Source organism: Rhinatrema bivittatum, chromosome 3 (genome assembly GCF_901001135.1).
Source record: "Rhinatrema bivittatum chromosome 3, aRhiBiv1.1, whole genome shotgun sequence".
NCBI lineage: Eukaryota > Metazoa > Chordata > Amphibia > Gymnophiona > Rhinatrematidae > Rhinatrema > Rhinatrema bivittatum.
In genome coordinates this window covers 583225165-583244996 of record NC_042617.1, presented here as the reverse complement: position 1 = coordinate 583244996, position 19832 = coordinate 583225165, and the positions used below count along the sequence as shown (strand labels likewise).

The 19832-nt window shown below is 47.1% G+C and overlaps 1 protein-coding gene across 1 annotated transcript in view; it reads right to left on the bottom strand.

Annotated features, from left to right (window-relative positions):
• Positions 1-11169, bottom strand: part of RSPH3 (radial spoke head 3) — an 83702-nt gene extending 72533 nt beyond the window's left edge. The window contains exons 1-2 of the mRNA XM_029596633.1: positions 10952-11169; positions 10035-10122 (exon numbers count right to left, since the gene is read on the bottom strand). Coding sequence (XP_029452493.1) covers positions 10035-10122; positions 10952-11091 — 228 coding nt within the window. The 5' untranslated portion in view covers positions 11092-11169. The remainder of the gene's footprint in view (positions 1-10034; positions 10123-10951) is intronic.
• Positions 11170-19832: the final 8663 nt, after the last annotated feature.

The window sequence follows — 19832 nt, the reverse complement described above, 5'->3', positions numbered from 1 at the left end:
GCGTACTTTTGTTCGCGCAGTTGCGCGAACAAAAGTATGCGCGCGCGCATAGGGGTACATTTTCAAACCGCGCGATTTGACGTACTTTTGCTGGCGCATCAGGCGCCAGCAAAAGTACGCGGGATTTTAGTAGATACGCGCGTAGCCACTAAAATCCTGGATCGGCGCATGCAAGGCTATCGATTCCATATAGCCGGCGAGCGCCGAGCCGCACAGCCTACCCCCGTTCCCTCCGAGGCCGCTCCGAAATCGGAGCGGCCTCGGAGGGAACTTCCTTTTGCCCTCCCCTCACCTTCCCCTACCTAACCCACCCGCCCGGCCCTGTCTAAACCCCCCCCCTTACCTTTGTCGGGGGATTTACGCCTCCCGGAGGGAGACGTAAATCCCCGCGCGCCAGCGGGCCGCTAGCGCGCCGGGACGTGACCTGGGGGCAGGTCCGGAGGGCGCGGCCACGCCCCCGGACCGCCCTGGGCCGTAACCACGCCCCCGGGCCCGCCTCCGAAACGCTCCCGACACGCCACGAAAACGCCGCGCGGATCGGGCCCGCCCCCCGACACGCCCCCCTCAGAAAACCCCGGGACTTACGCGAGTCCCGGGGCTCTGCGCGCGCCGGTGCGCCTATGTAAAATAGGCGCACCGGCGCGCAGGGCCCTGCTCGCCTAAATCTGCCCGGATTTAGGCGGATTTAGGCGAGCAGGGCTCTTAAAATCTGCCCCATATTGAAAAGCACCGGTCCAAGTACAGATCCCTGAGGCACTCCACTGTTTACCCTTTTCCACTGAGAAAATTGACCATTTAATCCTACTCTCTGTTTCCTGTCTTTTAACCAGTTTGTAATCCACGAAAGGACATCGCCTCCTATCCCATGACTTTTTAGTTTTCTTAGAAGCCTCTCACAAGGGACTTTGTCAAACGTCTTCTGAAAATCCAAATACACTACATCTACCGGTTCACCTTTATCCACCCCTGAATAATCCTCTTGGCTCCTACCACCTATGCACACGCATTAAGCGCTAGAGCCAGCAGGAAGTCAGCAGAGGAGGAAGGCAGTGAAGCCAAGCCAGACACACACTCATTGCAGCCCGTACCCTCCCACTCCCGCTCTTCAATTGCCTGGCTGATATGTCCCAGGCTTTGCAACCCCTGGGGTCAGCCCTGGCCACAAAAACTACAGCGTGGCCACTCTCATTCTCTGTTCAAAGTGCACCTGGGCTGAGCAGTCCCCACTGCCTTGTATTACATCCTTTTCCAAACATGTCCACATGTTAGATATCCCCAGTTTGCAGATTTTGAAAAGATCCTTCTCCTGAAAGATTGCAGACACTGACAACATTTAAACACATTTACATATTATGTCCACGCCACATAGTTCATACAGAAACCTACATTGCTGGTCTCCATAAAGCAGGATAACCAAGTTCAGTTGTCACTTTTCCCTGTTAACACCTTCAAGCCACACAATACACAGATAGGGAGGGTAATTTTCAAACAAGCTGCATAAGAAAATCAACAAAACTGCACGTAAGTTACACCGTTTTTCAAAGCAGATTTATGCGCTCGCGTCCACTTTGAAAATGATGCCACCAAATCTACCCCGCACAAGTTACGTTTGCTATGTGGTGTACTAAATATTTTCCTGAAAATCTACATGCATATGGTCAGATTTTACAAACCCCTCCAGGAACATCTCCATTCAGTCCAGGTGAATTTATCCGTGAACATGACATACACGTTTAAGTTGACCCACAGAGTGGACGGGCAGTTTTGCAAAAGGCCACTTCTGCGTGTAAAAAGAGTGGTTTACGTGCTGAAGTTCCTTTGATAATTGCCCCCATATGAAATGTGTTAATCTGATCCACTAAGGATGTTCTTCCATTCTGTGCCTACGCGAATAAAGCTCACAGGACAATATTCAATGGTATGGGAGCAGAAATTGACTTGGTGAAATATAACTGTCTAACTTTGGTCAAGATATTTGGTGGGACTTAACCGGGTAGATCTCCTTCTGAATATACTCGAGATAAGTTACCTGCATAAAGTTATCTAGGTTAAGAGTTTTTTATATACCGTCACATCGGCATAGCCTTCACAACCTTTTACGATCAAAATACAATAAGAAAATACAATAAAATATTCTATAAATAGTACTAAATAGGTAATTTTGCCACTCACTGAGCTTTTGAATATGAAAAAAAAAAGAACATCTAGGATGCTGAGCAGGTGCCAGTTCCTCCTTCTCCTATCTTAAAAAAAGAAAGTTAGCCAAATCCCCATCTCCCAAATCCCCAAAAGAAGCCGACGGGGATGAATATTAAGTGCTATAGAGCTGACAGTACTTAGCACCTTAGTATTAATGTATTCATTTCACTCTGGTCCCTATAACTGGTCCCTTCAACGTCAGCTGTCAGTAATGGAACCAATCCCCTGTAAGAACTGAATAACTTTATCTGCCCAACGTTGCTCAGTTATGAAAGGAGACTGCTCCCTGTCAGTGAAGGGCCCAATAATTGGACTTTTCACCCAGAGTGAAGGGAATAAATGAATACTGATGTGCCGGGAGCTGTCAGCTCTATTGCACCATATTCTGCTGCAGGCCAGCTAGAAAAATTATCCAGATACGTTCATCCAGCTAACTTTGCAGGTATATTCAGTCGCACGGGCATAGTGCTGAACACTCATCCAGCTAACTTTGCAGGTATATTCAGTCGCACGGGCATAGTGCTGAACACTCATCCAGCTAACTTTGCAGGTATATTCAGTCACACGGGCATAGTGCTGACTATTCCCAGCTATCTTAAAGTTAGCCATACAAGTTTATATGGCTAACTTTACAACAGCCGTCCTAAGGTTATCTAGCTAACAGGCCGACAGAGAATGGTGCGCTCTGCTGACCGCACCGCTAAGCCCCCATTTGGCCGCGCGTTTTAGACGCGCTATTATTACCCCTTATACTGCAAGAAGTAATAGTGTGTGGAAAATGCGCGGCCACCCCCCACCCTGAAACTAATAGCGTTCATTGCATGCAAATGCATGTTGATGAGCCTCTTAGTTGTTACCCCGGAATCCTGAAAGTAAAATGTGGGGCCAAACTGCTTTTCTGTGCACCCTCCGACTTAATATCATGGCGATATTAAGTCGCAGGCACCAAAAATAAAAAAGTCTGCCCGCCAGTCGGCGAGTTCGAAAACAGGCGCTCAATTTAGCCGGCATCCGTTTTCCGAACCCGTGGCTGTCAGTGGGTTCGAAAGCCGACGCCGGAAAAATTAAGCGTCAGTGGTCGGACCCACTGACAGCTGCCGCTTCCGCTGATAGGGAGGCACTAGAGACAAAACTGCGCGCCCAAGAGAGGTGCCTGGACGCTCGCCCCGGAGCACCCGCTCTCCCACACGTTTTATTGCATTGGCCTGTAATTCAGCTGGACTGCTGACTCTGCCCAGGAACGTCCCCACCCTGCCCAGTCCCTGAGTTATCTGGGGCAGGTCAGCATAGCAGGATTTCAAAATCCTGTGAACTGTCCAGTTAAGTGATATTCAGCCTCTTAGTATTCAGTTTCGCAGGCTACTTTGGGGGAATTTGGTCAACATCTTTTTGTAAGGTAGGGGATTAGGGGGGATGTAATTGGCACCTGTTCAACACGCTAGTTTTTTCTTCTTTTTTTTTAGTTACAAGCCTAACTTTAGGCCTGCTATTTTTAGGACCAGCGCTAGCTGGATAATTTTACCTGGCTAGTGCTGATATTCAGCATTAGCAGGATAAATTTAAGCCATGCTCTCACAACATCCCACCTTACGTCTTTTTTATCCGGCTGAGTTTTAGCAGGATAATGACTTACTCTGGCTAACAGCCATTTAGTGAGCCAGAATATTTAAAATTCAGAGTCCGTCCAGCTAAACCCTGAAATTATCCAGACAAACCTTTCTGAATTTCAGTCTCTAAATGACTCAGGCTCAGAGGATCAGATGTACTAAAGGGTTTTTCCCATTTTGGGTCTATAGGGAAAATGTTTGATACAGTGGGTAGTATAATAGGAGAAATGCAATGTAAATGATTCATTTTTACAACCCAATTTTAAAAGTGCATGAACAGCTACAAAAAATATTAATGTCTGATTATAGAAAACAAAATTTTAACTATTAAATTTGCAAAATGAGAAAAATTACCTACATTTTGGCTACCCTCTTTAACAATAGCAGAATGTCATTTCTTTCATAGAAACATATAGAAACATAGAAATGACGGCAGAAGAAGACCAAACGGCCCATCCAGTCTGCCCAGCAAGCCTCACACATTTTTTTCTCATACTTATCAGTTTCTCTTAGCTCTTGGTTCTATTTCCCTTCCACCCCCACCATTAATATAGCGAGCAGTGATGGAGCTGCATCCAAGTGAAATGTCTAGCTTGATTAGTTAGGGGTAGTAGGGGTAGTAACCGCCGCAATAAGCAAGCTACACCCATGCTTATTTGTTTTACCCAGACTATGTTATACAGCCCTTATTGGTTGTTTTTCTTTTCCCCTGCCGTTGAAGCAGAGGGCTATGCTGGAAATGCGTGAAGTATCAGGTTTTCTTTTCCCCTGCTGTTGAAGCAGAGAGCTATGCTGGAAATGAGTGATGTATCAGTCTTTCTCCCATGCCGTTGAAGCAGAGAGCTATGCTGGATATGCATCGAAAGTGAAGTATCAGGCACATTTGGTTTGGGGTAGTAACCGCCGTAACAAGCCAGCTACTCCCCGCTTTGTGAGTGCGAACCCTTTTTCTTCTCCCTTGCCGTTGAAGCAGAGAGCTCTGCTGGATGTGTGAAGTATCAGTTTTTCTTCAGCCCTGCTGTTGAAGCAGAGAACTATGCTGTATATGCATTGAAAGTGAAGTATCAGGCTTATTTGGTTTGGGGTAGTAACCGCCGTAACAGCATGTAAACGGTGTCACATTAAATTAAGGCTTTTCAGGCCAAAAAATAAGCAATTCTCTTGCTGGAAAAGGGTGACACACTGATAATGATGAAATCCATTTGAACTGAATGTGAACATACATCTTAACAAGAAGTCTTAATAATTTGATGAATTCATAAAGAAAGCACACTGTGAAGGTGCCCCGTCATGGAAAATATTGGCCCCTGAGGGATATTTACTGATCGCCAGAGGCAATGTCACTGGTCCCTTTTTCTCATCAGTTCAGGTTTTCCCATGCATGCATTTTGATTAGAATGGATGGTAACTGTGATCCACCGTCCTGAGAGACGCAGAAAGTCATTTTCAAAGTCATTTCTGCGAGTAAAATAGTGCTGTACCCGCAGAAATAGCTTGTTATAGAACTGAATGGGCAACAGGAGGATAAGCTTGCGTACGCATGGCCTGTAATCGCATACGTTTCCTTGCAGTGAGCAGAGCTCTTCCCAGAGGCAGAGCTGGCACTTACCCGCAAAGATTTGGATTTCAAACAGCATGGCACAAATGTATTAAAAATCTGTGCACAAATTAGCAGGCGGCATTGTTTGTGGGAAATTCTGGTGGCATCATTTTCAAATCAGTGTAACTTACGCACTATATTTGATCCCAGTTGTCTGCAGGCTGTTTCACGATTGCCCCTAGAATGACTAAGAGGGAGTTCCAGTACCTGGAGCTGAAGGCTCAGGGCATTAGGCCATCTTGTCGCTGTAACCTGACCACAGGTCAGTTGGCCTCTGTTTATCGAACCAAAGAAACCCGGCAAACTGCTGGCGTGCTGAGCTGATGCAAGGGCCTAGGGAGCCATGGCAATCATATCCGTACACAAAAGTAACGTGCATGCAGCAGCTTCCCTAATCAGCAAGGAGAAGAGGCATGAGAAAAGCCTCACTGAAAGAACAAGCTGCCTCGTTGGAAATTTTAAACCATTGGTAAAATGGAAGAAAACAGAAGTAGGAAACTGAATAACAGCTAATGGGTGGTGGGGAAAAGAAATAATTGGCTCAGTGGACACATTTATTCTCCACCAGAGAGGTTCTCAGAGCAAGAGGGCATGGAATGTATCCTGGGATATGTGAGACGGGCAGCATGAGGAGCGCTTGTGGTGATGCCCGCACGGGGAGAAAGTGAGGCGCGGTGACCAGACCATGCGGTAGATGGGGCACCTGCTCTAGGCCAAGCTCACTGGACGTCTGCAGCGACCCTGGTTGCCGTGGTTCACTTTTCTCGGGACTTTATTCTGCTCCTTTTATGAGTTGGACAGAAAGCTGTACCCCTCTTGTGTTCCGTGCAGTACATTTGACAAGATGAGAGTAGCCAGGAGTCACAAGATTCGATTTGTTATCATGGTATAGGGATCATCGTCTACACTGTCTGAATCCATCAGGCTCTACTCTTTGGGCCAGATTTACTAAGCATTTTTCCCATGGATACAAAATTGGGGGGGAAACTCTTTAGTATATTTGATCTTTTCCGAAATAATGTTCTGAACTGGGCTACTCCCTGAGATTCAGAGGAAGCAGAATGCACCAACTTGGATGGTTTTACAAGTGCTGAATAAAGGGGGGAGCACTACTAACTGCTGTGCCTACCTCTGAAATGTTTTAGAGTATAAAAGAGGGCCTGGAAGTACAGGAGCACCTCTGGGTGGTGGTTATTCTGGCATACAGCGATGTCCTCTTCCTGTGGTGCCTCGGCAGTGCAGGCGTCTGACCTCAAAGGAAAGATCCGTTTTGGTTTCAGAGGTGTAGTTTGGAGAGGCAAAACTCTCATTTACTGCCATACGAGCCAGTTTTTTTCATTTTATTAAAAACAACAATAGAACATAAAATAGAATAAAAAGTATGGAAGACCATAGCTCCTGCCATGCCAACGTGTGAGTCTATCTATGTATGTGAGTCTATCTATGTATGTGAGTCTATTAGGGGTATGTGAGTCTATCTATGTATGTGAGTCTATTAGGGGTATGTGAGTACAGAGTCGTGGGGGAAAAATTATTAAAGACAGGAAACATTAACATATTCATAATGACATCAAGGAAATGACACTGTCAAAATAACTAAGGACCAAAATGTAGGACATAGCCTAGTACTAGTTCAGGTTAGCCCAGGCACTTAACCTGGTATGGTGAAAAGGTAAGTCCTGTTAAACTGAAGGTATCATAAGTGTGTGTATGTGTGTGTGTGTGTATCTGTGTGTGTGTGTGTCTGTGTATGTGTGTGTGTGTGTATGTGTGTGTGTATGTGTGTGTGTGTATGTATATGTGTGTGTGCGTGTGTATGTGTGTGTGTATGTGTATGTGTGTGTATGTATATGTGTGTGTGTATGTATGTATATGTGTGTGTATGTGTGTATGTGTGTGTGTCTCTGTGTGTGTGTATGTGTGTCTGTGTGTGTGTGTGTGTGTGTATGTGTGTGTATGTGTGTGTGTGCGTGTGTATGTGTATGTGTGTGTATGTATGTGTATGTGTGTGTGTATGTATGTGTATGTGTGTGTCTCTGTATGTGTGTATGTATGTGTATGTATATGTGTGTGTGTGCGTGTGTATGTGTGTGTGTATGTATATGTGTGTGTGTATGTGTGTGTGTATGTGTGTATGTGTGTGTGTCTCTATGTGTATGTGTGTATGTGTGTCTCTGTGTGTGTGTGTGTATGTGTATGTGTGTGTATGTGTGTGTGTATGTATATGTGTGTGTGTGTGTCTCTGTATGTGTGTATGTATGTGTATGTATGTGTATGTATGTGTGTGTGTGTGTGTAGATAGAGCCAGTGGACGTGTATATACACAAAAACACAGGGAGCAATTTGCAAAAGTCATGTATCCAGCTAAATTGACTTTTTGAAAACTGCCCACCCTAACCTGCAGGAAAAGGAGGTGGGCTCAAGGGCGGGGTTAGGTCAGGGGAGGCAACGAAGCGTAGAGTCAGGCCAATTCTGTAAAGTGCGCTCGGCCGTGCGCTCTGATCTACACACGTTTGGACGCATGTTTTCAACTCCTTTTACTGTAAGGGGTTTAGCGCCTCGAAAACGCGTGGCCAAAAACCCCCGAAAACTAATAGCGCTCATCACATGCAAATGCACGTTGATGAGGCTATTAGTTATTCACCCAGGAAAGTAAAATGTGCGGCCTATCCTGCTTCTCTGTACAGCCTGCGATTTAATATCGGAGGAACCAAAAATGTAAAAAAAAAAACCAAGTTTTTTTAAATGTGCCAGCCGGTCCGGTTAGGAGAACGGACGCTGAATTTTACCAGCGCCCGTGTTCGAAAAACGACCTCAGCGGGTTCGAAAAACGACGCTCCTAAAATTGAGCATCGGTTTCCTGAACCCGCTGACAAAGCCACCTCTCCTGGGCGAAGGAGGCACTGCAGGCGCGTAACCGTCCCTAGCGCCTCCTTTTAGATAGGATCGCGCGGCCAGGAATAGGTGGCCGGGCGCCGTGTCTGGAGAGCGGGCGCTCAACAGGGAGTGACCGTTCTCCCGCAGTCTTTATCGAATCGGCCTGAGTTTTGCATTTTCAAAACCCACCGCGTTGTTTTCCAGGGGAAAAGCATGGGCAGAGAAAACAGGTGCAAATCTCTTTTCCTCTGGGCAGTTTCAAAAGGGAAACTTCTCCCTCTGAGAACTGGGGCTAAGTCAGTGGGATAAAAGTGTTTGCGGGCTTTGCAACTACCCGCACAGTTTCGAAAACTGTCCCCGTGGCGTTTTGGCTTTGCAGAAACAAAACAATACAAAATATTGTTCTGGATTTGTGAAAAAGAAAGCTAACACATGGAATTAGATTTATTTCCCAAATGTCGGCAGTACCTTGAATTATCGTGCTGCGCAGTACAAATAAAAGCCCATTACAACAGACTGCGTGGCAAAGGAAACCATCACATGCAGCACTTAGACACAGCGCTGTACAAAACTGCCCCTTTCCACAGCATGGACTCAGGTACTCGGAGCGGGCCGGCGTTTAAGCATCGCTCTTCTCTCTTCTATCTAAGAGGCGGGAGCAGGAAAGAGCATTTGTTGGCCTGCTTTTAGGATGGCTGTGCCTACCGCTGTCCCGTCCGGCGATGCGACTGCAAAGAGGCAGGACCTGCTGCTTTCTACCACTGCTCTCCCCAGCACACTTTATTTTTAGCAAAGTACAAGATTTTGTTCTTCCTTTTGCACCTGGCTCCCAACTGACTAAGTTTTCTTCCATCTTTTTTCTGGTCTTCGTGGCCCTTTTTTTTTTTTAAAAAAGCCTTTTACGATTTTCCCTTCCTTTTACGTTTGCCCTAATCTCTCTTTTGCTTCTCTCTTATATGTACAGTTAGACAGGCTTTCTGACCACTCTCTTTTTTTTTCCCCCTTTTTCTCTCACTGCCTGTTTTTTCTTCCTTGGCCCAGCTATCTCTTCGTGCCACACTGCCCTTTCGGTTCCTCAGCCTCTCTTTATCATCTCCTTCTCTCGCCACTGGTAACTGGTTAGAAAGGATGCCCAACAGGAAAACAATCAGAGTAGTTCTTGTTCAGGAAAAATGAACATAAAAGAAAATATTGAAGGTTTCTTCAGTTGGTTGGCCCCTCGGCGATGACCATTTATGCTGCAGTGATAGGGGAGGAGACTAATAGATGAGAAAAAGTCTGAAGGTTAAACCTGAGGGCTCTGAGGTACTCAGTCCTTGGCCACTGCTACCATGAGATAACCTGCTCTTGAGGAAATGGTGACCATGGACATAAAAGAGACCAACTGTTAGCATGTGAGGCTTGGACATCTCTCAATCAGAGCTATAGCAGAGAAGCAGTAACGGAGACTTTGAAAAGGCAGTACACAAACAAAACAAAATAAATCCTTCATTCTCTTCTCTGACCCTTGGAGAAGTCTGAAGAGCTCAAAAAGGATGGGTACACTGAGAAATCTTCTGCACATCCTAAGCCTGCATCGCCAAGGAAAAGGAAGTGACTGGAACCATGAAGTGAGATCAGTGTGGATGAAATAATCAGGACAAAACCAAAAAAAAAAAAGAGTAACTTATCTGAGCAATTCCATTTCTTTACCAAGATTTCTAAAGTTTCCTACAGCGAAATCCTCAGACTTTTATCCAAACTCTACTTACCAGAGGAAAGATCTGTTGTGAGTACGTGCTGCCTCGTACAACTCTCCTGTCATACATAATGTTTCCATAGTGAGTGGTTTCTTCCGCTCTGCAGCACAACACAGGAGCAAGAATATTCTTTAGTAGTAGTTGTCAAAATTCTTTTTTTTTCTTGACTCAAAATGTGATGTCCGTCCCTCAGAAAACCTTGTAGAAAAATCTACTTCTTTTTAACGTACAGATGGAGGAGTGCCTCACTTAAATCATGACCTCTGGCAAGCCTTGGGCATGTGCTGCACTACCGGGTGGCACTTGATGCGAGGAGCTGTTGGCAGTTTTCAAGCTCCATGTTAGGCTGGGGGGGGGGGGGGGGGGGGGCTGAAGGTATGATGGGCTCCCCTACTTGCCCCTAACTCCAAGAACATCACATGCTTCAGAGAAGTGCCTACATGTGCATTCCCCTGAATTAACCCCAAAGGGGAGTTTAAAGTAACCACTGCTGCAGCACCAGCTGCCCCTTCCTCAACTGGCCAGTAACATCCCACCCACCCCTGCCACCCCTATGGGAAACAATTCTAGTGCTGGACAAAATGGTGCCCCCTCCCCCCTTCCCTTAGTCTGACAGAGGAAGTCAAGAGGGTAACCTGACGCCCAGGGCAGTCCCCCTTCTTTCCCCAGCCTTGAGTAGACATTTTCCCCCCCTTTTGCTATCCTATCTGCTGCAATTGCAAAGCTTGCACTTGACTTAGATGCTTTGTTGCTTTGATGGCCACTAGAACTGCACCGCACAGAGGGAAAAGGACAGAGGGAAAGTACTTTTTCCCCGGTTGGAGGGACGGACGGAGACTGTGCTGTTTCTCCCCCTTCCTAAGGTGCGGGGGGGGGGGGGGGGGGAGGGGCAGCCCTTCCTTAGTTTGCGCGGTGACCTCGCTACTCACGCGGGCGCCTCCTCGCCCCGGTACTTCTTGTGGCCGCGCAGCACCCGCGGGCGGCTGGAGAAGGTGTAGGTGCCCCCGGTGCTGCCGCCGCCGCCGCTGCCGCCGCCCATCAGATCCTTCTGCGGCAGAAGCGACGTCATGGCTGCTGCCGGTGCGGGGATGGCAGGGCAGCTCCCGGGCGGAGGTGAGCGGCGTCTGCCCCCCCCACCTGCCGCGGTCCTCCCTTCTCCCGCCCTCCCCCCATCCTGGCAACCGCGTTCGCTCCCTGGCAACAGTCTCCAAGGTAAACTATGCGGCTGGCAGCGCCCCGCCTCCGCCGGCCGCGCCTGCGTACTGGAGCGCTCCCCGGAGCTTGCAGGGCACGGCCTGCTCCTTGCCCGAGTTGCTGAGCCGTGGTTATGTTTGCGTGGCCAGCCCTACGATAATTACCCGATAGGCACCATCAGTTTTATTTTTCCATCCATGCAGCAGTTACTGCTTCTACCGGGGTGATTTAAAAAAAAAAAAAAAAAAGTACCTGCTGGTGGCACCTACCCCCCCCAGCACAACAGGTACTCTCAGTGGTGCAGGCTTCCTCGGCTCCCCGTGGCCCTCTCGATGCCGAAAAGGTGTCTTTAGCCGAATATACAGTTTTACCTTCACTTCCAAGCACATTTACTGCCCGCAACCCTTACTACCCAATGCAACAATAAATCTGCGCAGAAAACCGGCCCTCTGTGTTAAGCGCCTGCTTTCATAACGCGCAACCAGCCACCTCTCCTGGGCGCGCGATTCAATATTTAAATGAGGGGGTCGCGCTAAAAAGGATGCGCTAGGGACAAATGTGCGCCCCTAGCACCTCCTTGGCAGTAGGCGCCCAGGAGAAGTGGCTGTCGGCGGGTTGAGAAAATGGTCACTCAATTTTACGAGCATCTGTTTTCCTAACCTGTGCACAGCTACAGGCAGGGGGGGATTGGCCTATCGGGGGATCGGGCATCCCCCAGTGGGCCGTGTGCGGCCGTGACAGAGCCTCGCTTGGCAGACCACGTGATGTGTCCTGGGCGGCGAATACCCGGGCCGGTCCGACATCGTGAATCCGCCGCTGGCCACAGGTTAGGGAAATGGATGCTCGCCACCATATTAAGTCGGAGGAAGTACTGAGAAGCAGTATTTTCTGCTTTTCTGTACACTTTTTGGGCTGCTCAGAAATGTGCGTGTCGGATGCACATTTTTTTTTAATCGGGGGAGAATAGCTAATAGCCTCATCAACATGCATTTGCATGTAATAAGCACTATTAGTTTTGCGGGGGTTTGGACGTGCATTTTGGATGCACTGATCCTCTTATAGAATAAAGGGTTGTGGATGGACGTCCAAAATCCACGTCCAACTACGGGTAAACAGTGTGCTCAGCCGAGCGCACTGTATTGCATTGGCCTGAAGGAGTTTTGCATGCACATGATACATTCAAAATGGAAGTACTGCTTAGCGCCCTCGCATGGAAATCCCATGTAAATGAGGGCACAAAGGGGCCGATGTGATAAGCTGTGCTTGGCCTAGTGCACGGGTTTACTTGCTGTTGGGTGTGCAAGAATAGCACCTGATGCAGTAAGGAGATTAGTTTGTCCAAAACATGCACCTTAACAAAAGCATACCCAATAGTGCCCAACGCATAAAATTGCTTTGAAATCAGCACCTCAGCAAAATAATTTTAAAAAAGCACAATCAAAACATCAGGTGCTCATATTAAGCACCTGATGCAGTTGTAGGCACCCGATGCAATAAACGTTTGAGTGCCAGAGGTGCTCAATTCTACCTTAGTGCGACCTTTTTTGCACTGCCCCGATTTTGCTCTCATTTAAATACTGCATCGGGCACACAGGGGATGTGGCTGCATGGCCATTAGGACAACAGGCACTCAATACTAACGCCTGTTTTAAGCGCGTGTCTTATTGCATCAGCCCCTTAGTACTACTCCCGGTTGCAGAGAGGTGCATTGGCCCAACTACGATTTTCTTAACTCCAGGTCAGAGATGTGCGGACAGAGACCTGGTAGACTGAATAGGAAAAGAAGCTTTGGAGACAGCTCCTGAAGTGAAAGACCAGTCCTCACTTCCTCAGCTGAGCAAGGTCGTCTAATACGTATTTATTTATTTAAAATTTTATATACCGCTCAAATCAGCCAAAGCTACCATGGCGGTTTACAGAATATAATACACACACATAGTAATTACAATAAAACAGATATATGATAAGATAATATTAACTTTGTACTACATCAACAATCACATCATGTACCTATCATACATATGGCTGCATTTCCTATCATTAGCATTTCCTATCATTAGCAGTTTACAGAATAATACACACATAGTAATTACAATAAAACAGATACATGATAAGATAATATTAACTTTGTACTACATCAACAATCACAACATGTACCTATCGTACATATGGCTGCATTTCCTATCATTAGCATAGCGATCACCATCGTCTGTCATATCAGTATCCTAGATCCATACCAATCACCATATCCTGTGCCATAAACAAACTCTGAAAATTCTGTTTTACTCAATGTACAATTAAGCTCGGAATTCATTGCCATAGGATGTGGTTACAGCAGTTAGCATAGCTGAGTTTAAAAAAGGTTTGGACAAGTTCCTGGAGGAGAAATATCTAAACCAAGCTGACTTGGTTACAACTATTAGCAGTATGGGATCTATTTACTGTTGGGTTCTTACCAGGTGCTTGTGACCTGGATTGGCCACTGTTGGTAACAGGATGCTGGACTTGATGGACGCCTCAATCTGACCCAGTATGGCAGTTTCTTATGTTCTTAGGAAATCTCCAATGATATTAGGTCTCTGGGCCTTCTTCTAACTTAGATGAAATAAAAATCACACCCAAGTTAACTGCAATAAATATTACTGCTTTAATGATATGCACACATCAAGAGAATTTTGTACATTATGCTCACACTTCTGTTTCACCCTTTTTATTGCAGAAATTCTGAGGGACAAGTGGGACTGAAGAGAGGGAAGTGGGCAAAATAGCTGGGGATGGAGAGGGAAGTGGAGAAGAGCTGAGGGCAAAGGAGAGATCTGGGGAAGGAGACAAAATAAGATTGGAGGTTGGAGCCTCGAACTCAGTCCCAGCCAAACCCTCTCACGAAGAGGGGTCTCTCCTCCAAAAATACCTCCCAGAAACATCTTCCATTTAATTCATGTTAAACATGAGGCATCTGGAGACACCCAAACTTTAGACAACATAAAGGTTTTGGTTAGTTTATGCAAGGATAAACGCAGAACCCAGTCCTATCAAGTTCCAACATGAAAGTTATTAATAATGTCCTTGTGATGGGGATGTCGCTATGATAGCTGCAGATAATCTAGAGAAAAAACCAGGATGCAATAACAGAAGAAGAAAATCCCCAGAGGAAGACAAAGTGGAGGAGGTGGAAACTATAACCCCCATCATGCCTAGCAACTAAGAAGCCAAAATGAGCTCTGGGAGAGGGATCTCAGGAAGATGCGCAGTCCTAAATCACACCCGCTCAGAAATGGTGTGGGGGGGGGGGGGAGGGGGGTAATAAAATGGAGGAAGGAAATGTGGTTTCCTTCCTTAGGGGCCGATGTAATACAGTGCGCTCAGGGGATTAGCACATGTTCAACGCGTGCAATAAGGGGATTAGCACATGTTCAACCGTGCAATAAGGGGATTAGCACATGTTCAATGCGTGACCAATGCGGAGTGAATCTAATAGTGTTAATCACATGCAAATGCACGTGAATGAGGCTATTAGGAATTCACTCCCGATGCAAAAAAATAAATGTGCGTCTCAGATGCACATTTAACTGTCATCTATAATGCCTGCCTGGAGCAGGCGTTACTAGCTGAGCGCATCAAAAACAAGTACAGAAAAGAAGAAAAAACTGCTTTTCTGTATTGCCTCCTACTTAATATCGTTGTGATATTAAGTAGGATGAAAAATAAAAGAAACAAAAAAAGTCTGGCATTGGGTGAGTGAAGCCACTCTTGGGATCATCCCGCGAGCAGTGAAGGTAACAGTACCCCCTCTTCTAAGCCCCCTCCCAGAACCTCCTGTCTTCGGCTTCTGGGGTGGCATCAATGGTACTTCTTTACCATCTGGGAACTTGACATGAGTTGCAGGTATTCCTTGGGTTTCTAGTGGTCGTAGAGGAGCCTCCACTGGGAGGTTCTTCTTGGCTGGTACAAATCCTTTAGTGAGAGAAAAACATGGCTTACGTATGTCAGGATCATTGTGTTGGATGAGGACAGCCCCCGCTTTCTTGGCAGTAACTTCTACCTCTACAAGGATGGTTTCCAAGAGTTCTGGTCAGCCAGCAGCTTTACACAACACTCAGGCTCTAGGTTGTGATTTCTGGCTTAAGTTGGTAAACGAAGTGTACCAGAGCAGTAAATCCAGAGGTTCAGGTGAGGTAGTCTGGAGCAGGGTGAGTAGAGGCAAAGATTGGGTGGCACAATGCACCTGGCAGGACAGACCCCAATGGTTGACCTGTAATGTGGCCCAGTCAATAGACTGTTGGTGGAGTCTGAGCCATAGAAATCCGAAAACGACAGGATTGGTTGTGTTAGGGGAGCACTAGAGAGCGGTCTCCCTTCCAGAGAGGTAGTGTGCCCTTGGACCACGACTGCAGAGGAGCTCCCGAGAAGCATCGAGGCAGGCAAGGCAGGTCCAAGCATGGGTGGACAGGCTGAAGACCAGGAGCCCTGACCTCTGCTGAACCTGAGTGCATCAAGATAGTCCCAACAACGCAATTCTGGTCTCTGGGGTAGCCCTCCGGCCACTCGATAGCCCTTTCAGACCTGCAGCCAGGAAGCGGCAGATGCGACAGGATGGAAGAGATCAAGGACAGGCGATGGTACTGGAACAAGACAAAGACACTTGAAGACATGGTCGAGACGAAGGAACTTGGAAACATAGGTGGGCGAAGGTACTTGGAGACATGGTCGGGAGAAGGTACTTGGAGACATGGTTGGGCAAAGACACTAGGCAAGAAGCCAAGGCCGAGACAAGGCTAAGGCAAGGCTGAGGCAAGGAATCCGGGCGACTCTCCTAGCAGGTTCCAGCCGGAGTAAAGGCTACAGTGACCTGGAGTGGCGGCGCCCTAGCAGGTCCAATGCACACATGATCTGCTGGCGAGTGGCTAGGACGAACCCCCAGAACTTGAGACATCCGAACGAGGACAGGCAAGGACACTAGGTGGGCAAGGACTCTTGATGAGTGGATAGATGACAGAAAGGTTAAAACTCAGGATGAGGTGGAATCTGGGCAACACTCAAAGCAGGTTCTGGCCGGAGTGGAGGCTTCAGTGACCTGGTGCAACCGGTGACATGGCAGATCCACTGCAAGCACAATCCACCATGGGGAGTATAGGGCAAAGCCGGAACCAAGGACATCCGAGAACAAGACCTCCAAAGACCGAGAACAAGACCTCCAAAGAGAGAGAGGCTGGAAGAAGTGGACGCCTGGAGGCGGGACATCAGGATCATCTGAAGACAAGGACATCAGGGGCATCTGAAGACGAGGACATCTGAAGGCAGGATCAACTGGAACATGTAGAGACGAGGACATCAGGGACATCTAATGATGAAGACATCAGGAAGATCTGCAGGCGAAGACATCAGGAACATCTAAGATGAAGACACGGGATCCGACGAGAGACCAGGAACACAGAAGAAGACAACGAGGGAATTCCCATGAAGAACGGAGTGTCTCGAAGAAGCTGGCAATGATGAGAAGTCCAGGAGCAGACTGGCTCCTTGAAACAGTGCTGAAGGACTGGCGAAAGGCCCTTTTCCTTAATGTCAGTGCATCAGTACCCCAGACTGTAAAAAAGTAATGGCTCGTGTTGGTTGTCTCTGAATCCAAATTTGTCTTCCTTCCACCCCCCACCCCCACCCCCCTCCTTCGAAGCAGAGAGCGATGTTGCAGTTGCATCAAAAGCATCAAGTAGTAATCCCAAGCTTTCTGTTAAGGATAGCAACTGCTCTGTGCAGGTTACCCCCATGCTTATCAGTTCCCCAGACCGTAAAAGGCAGGGCCCTCGTTAGTAGCTGTCTGAATCCAAAACCCCTTTTACCCTGCCGTTGAAGCAGAGAGCAATGGTGGAATTGCATAAAAAATATGAAGGCTTATTGATTAAGGGTGGTAACTGCCGCACCAGCAAGTTACCCCTATGCAAGTTTTCATTTCTTTTTTAGGACTTGGCCATAGAAGAAGCCCTGTGCTTTTTCCCTTATGTCTGTGAATCAGTGTCCCAGACCATGGAAGTCAGGGCCCTATTTGAGGTCTGAATCCAATTCCTCTTTTTCCCCTGCTGTCTAAGTGGGGAGCAATGCTGCAGTTGGATTAAAAGCATAAAAGCTTTATGGTTAAGGGTAGTAATCTCCATGCCTTCTTCTAAGGGTGGTACCACTGTACCAGCAAGTTACCTTCCTGCACACTTATCTCATTTCCATCCTCTGGCTTGTAGATATCCACAATGTTTAGCCCATGCTCCTTTGAATTCTTTGACTGTTTTCTTCTTCACAACCTCCTCTGAAAGGGCATTCCAGGTCTCCACCACCCTCTCTGTGAATAAATATTTCCTGACAGTTCTGAGTCGTCCTCCCCTGGAGTTTCATTTTGTGACCCCCCTAGTTCTATTGTTTTCTTTCCAATGGAAAAGGTTCAAAGTTCATACATCATTGAAACCTTTTAGGAATCTGAAGGTCTATATCATATCTCCCCTGTACCTCCTCTCTTTCAGGGTATACATATTCAAATCCTTCAGCCTCTCCTCATAGGTCTTCTGATACAGACCCCACTCTATTTTTGTCACTCTTCTTTGGACCACCTCTATCCTGTCTCTATCCTTTTTGAGGTACAGGCTCCAGAATTGTACACAATATTCCAGGTGAGGCCTCACCAAGGACCTGTACAAGGGCATCATCACCTCCTATTTCTTACTTGTTATTCTTCTCTTTATGCAGCCCAACATTCTTCTGGCTATAGCTATCGCCTTGTCACATTGCTTCGCCATCTTCAGATCCCCAACCACTCACTATCACACCAAGATCTCCCTCTTGGTCCGTGCATATCAGTCTTTCACCCACCATCACATACAGCTCTTTTGTATTATTGCACCCCAGATGCATGACTCGGCACTTCTTGGCATTGAATCCCAGCTGCCATGTCATTGACCACTGTTCAAGCTTCTTTGAATCATTTCTCATTCTCTCCACTCTTTCTGGCGTGTCCACTCTGTTGCAGATCTTAGTATCATCCACAAATAGACAAGCTTTACCTTCTATCCCTTCCACATTGACCCTCACAAACGGGCCGATACAGTAAAGTGCGCTCTGCTGGAGCGCATTGTTAGCCCGCGTTTGGCCGCACGTTTTCGATGCGCTATGTTTACCCCTTATACAGTAAGGAGTAATAACGCGTCGAAAACGCGCGGCCAACCTCCCTGAAACTAATAGTACCTGCAACATGCAAATGCATATTGATGGCCCTATTAGTTATTCCCGCGGGATATTAAGCGATATTAAGTCGGAGGCCTCAAAAATAAAAAACAATCAAAATTTAAAAAAAAAATTAAAAATCTGCCCGCGGCCTGCGGGTTAGAAGATGGACTCTCAATTTTGCCAGCGTCCGTTTTCCGAACCCGTGGCTGTCAGCGGGTTCGAGAACCGACGCCAGTAAAATTGAGCGTCAGCTGTCAAATCCACTGACAGCCACCGCTCCTGTCAAAAAGGAGGCACTAGGGATGCGCTAGTGTCCCTAGCGCCTCCTTTTATCGCGGGCCCTCATTTGCATGCGGGCGGATACTGAAAGGAAATGGTCCCAACACTGATACCTGGGGCACTCTGCCTAACATGGCTCTCTCTTCAGAGTATGTCCTATTTACCATTACATGCTGTTTCCTATTGGTCAACCAGTTTGTAAGCCATACCACCATCTTGGTGCTCACTCCCAAGTTTCTCATTTTATTCCCAAACCTCATATGCAGGACCGTATCAAAAGCTTTGCTGAAATCCAAGTAGATCACATCAAGCATTCTTCCTCGATCCATTCTCTAGTCACCCAATCAAAAAAAAAAATCAATCTGATTTGTCTGACAGAATTTTCCCCTGGTGAATCCATGCTGCGTCGGGTCCAGCAACCCACCAGATTGTAGACGGTTCACTATCCTTTCCTTCAGCAGCGTTTCCATTAATTTTCCCACCACTGATGGGAGGGTAACTGGGAGAATTATATGAGAAATCTTCTTTTCTCGAGCTTCTTCCTGGAATCTTAGATCAACTCGGATAGCCAAGTCAATAAGAGCTTCTAGAGACGAAGGAAGGTCCCGAGCTGCCAACTCATCCTTTACTTTTCCAAATAATCGATGCCAGAAAATGGCAGTTTGGCTGTCATCAGTGGGTGCCGCCCAGACTTCCTGCTGCAGGCCCTTTAAATAGGGGGACAGGCGCACGTGTGCCTAGCGGGGGATCCGGTGGGTCCGGCAGCAGGTGAGTGAAGCAACTCACGGGGTTGTCCCGTGAGTGGTGAATGTAATAGTTCCTGTTCATTTTTTTTTAACCAAATGACTGTTCATCTTCTGGTTATAAGCCTCTTCAAACATGCCCCGAAAAGCATACCATGGAGCTTGGAGTACAAGCAAAATGTATTTTATCTGTTAACACAGGTACATCCTTTACGCACTGGCTGCCAGGACCGAGCTAAAGTTAATAAGGGGACCCAGTGCCTACCGGACAATGACTTTTCCAGGCGCTGATGGACTGACTTGTAGAGCAGTCCCTTAACCAAGTTACAAAACAGAGGAGAGAGAAAAAAAACAACCCTTCCGACTTGCTGAATTCAGGATGCTT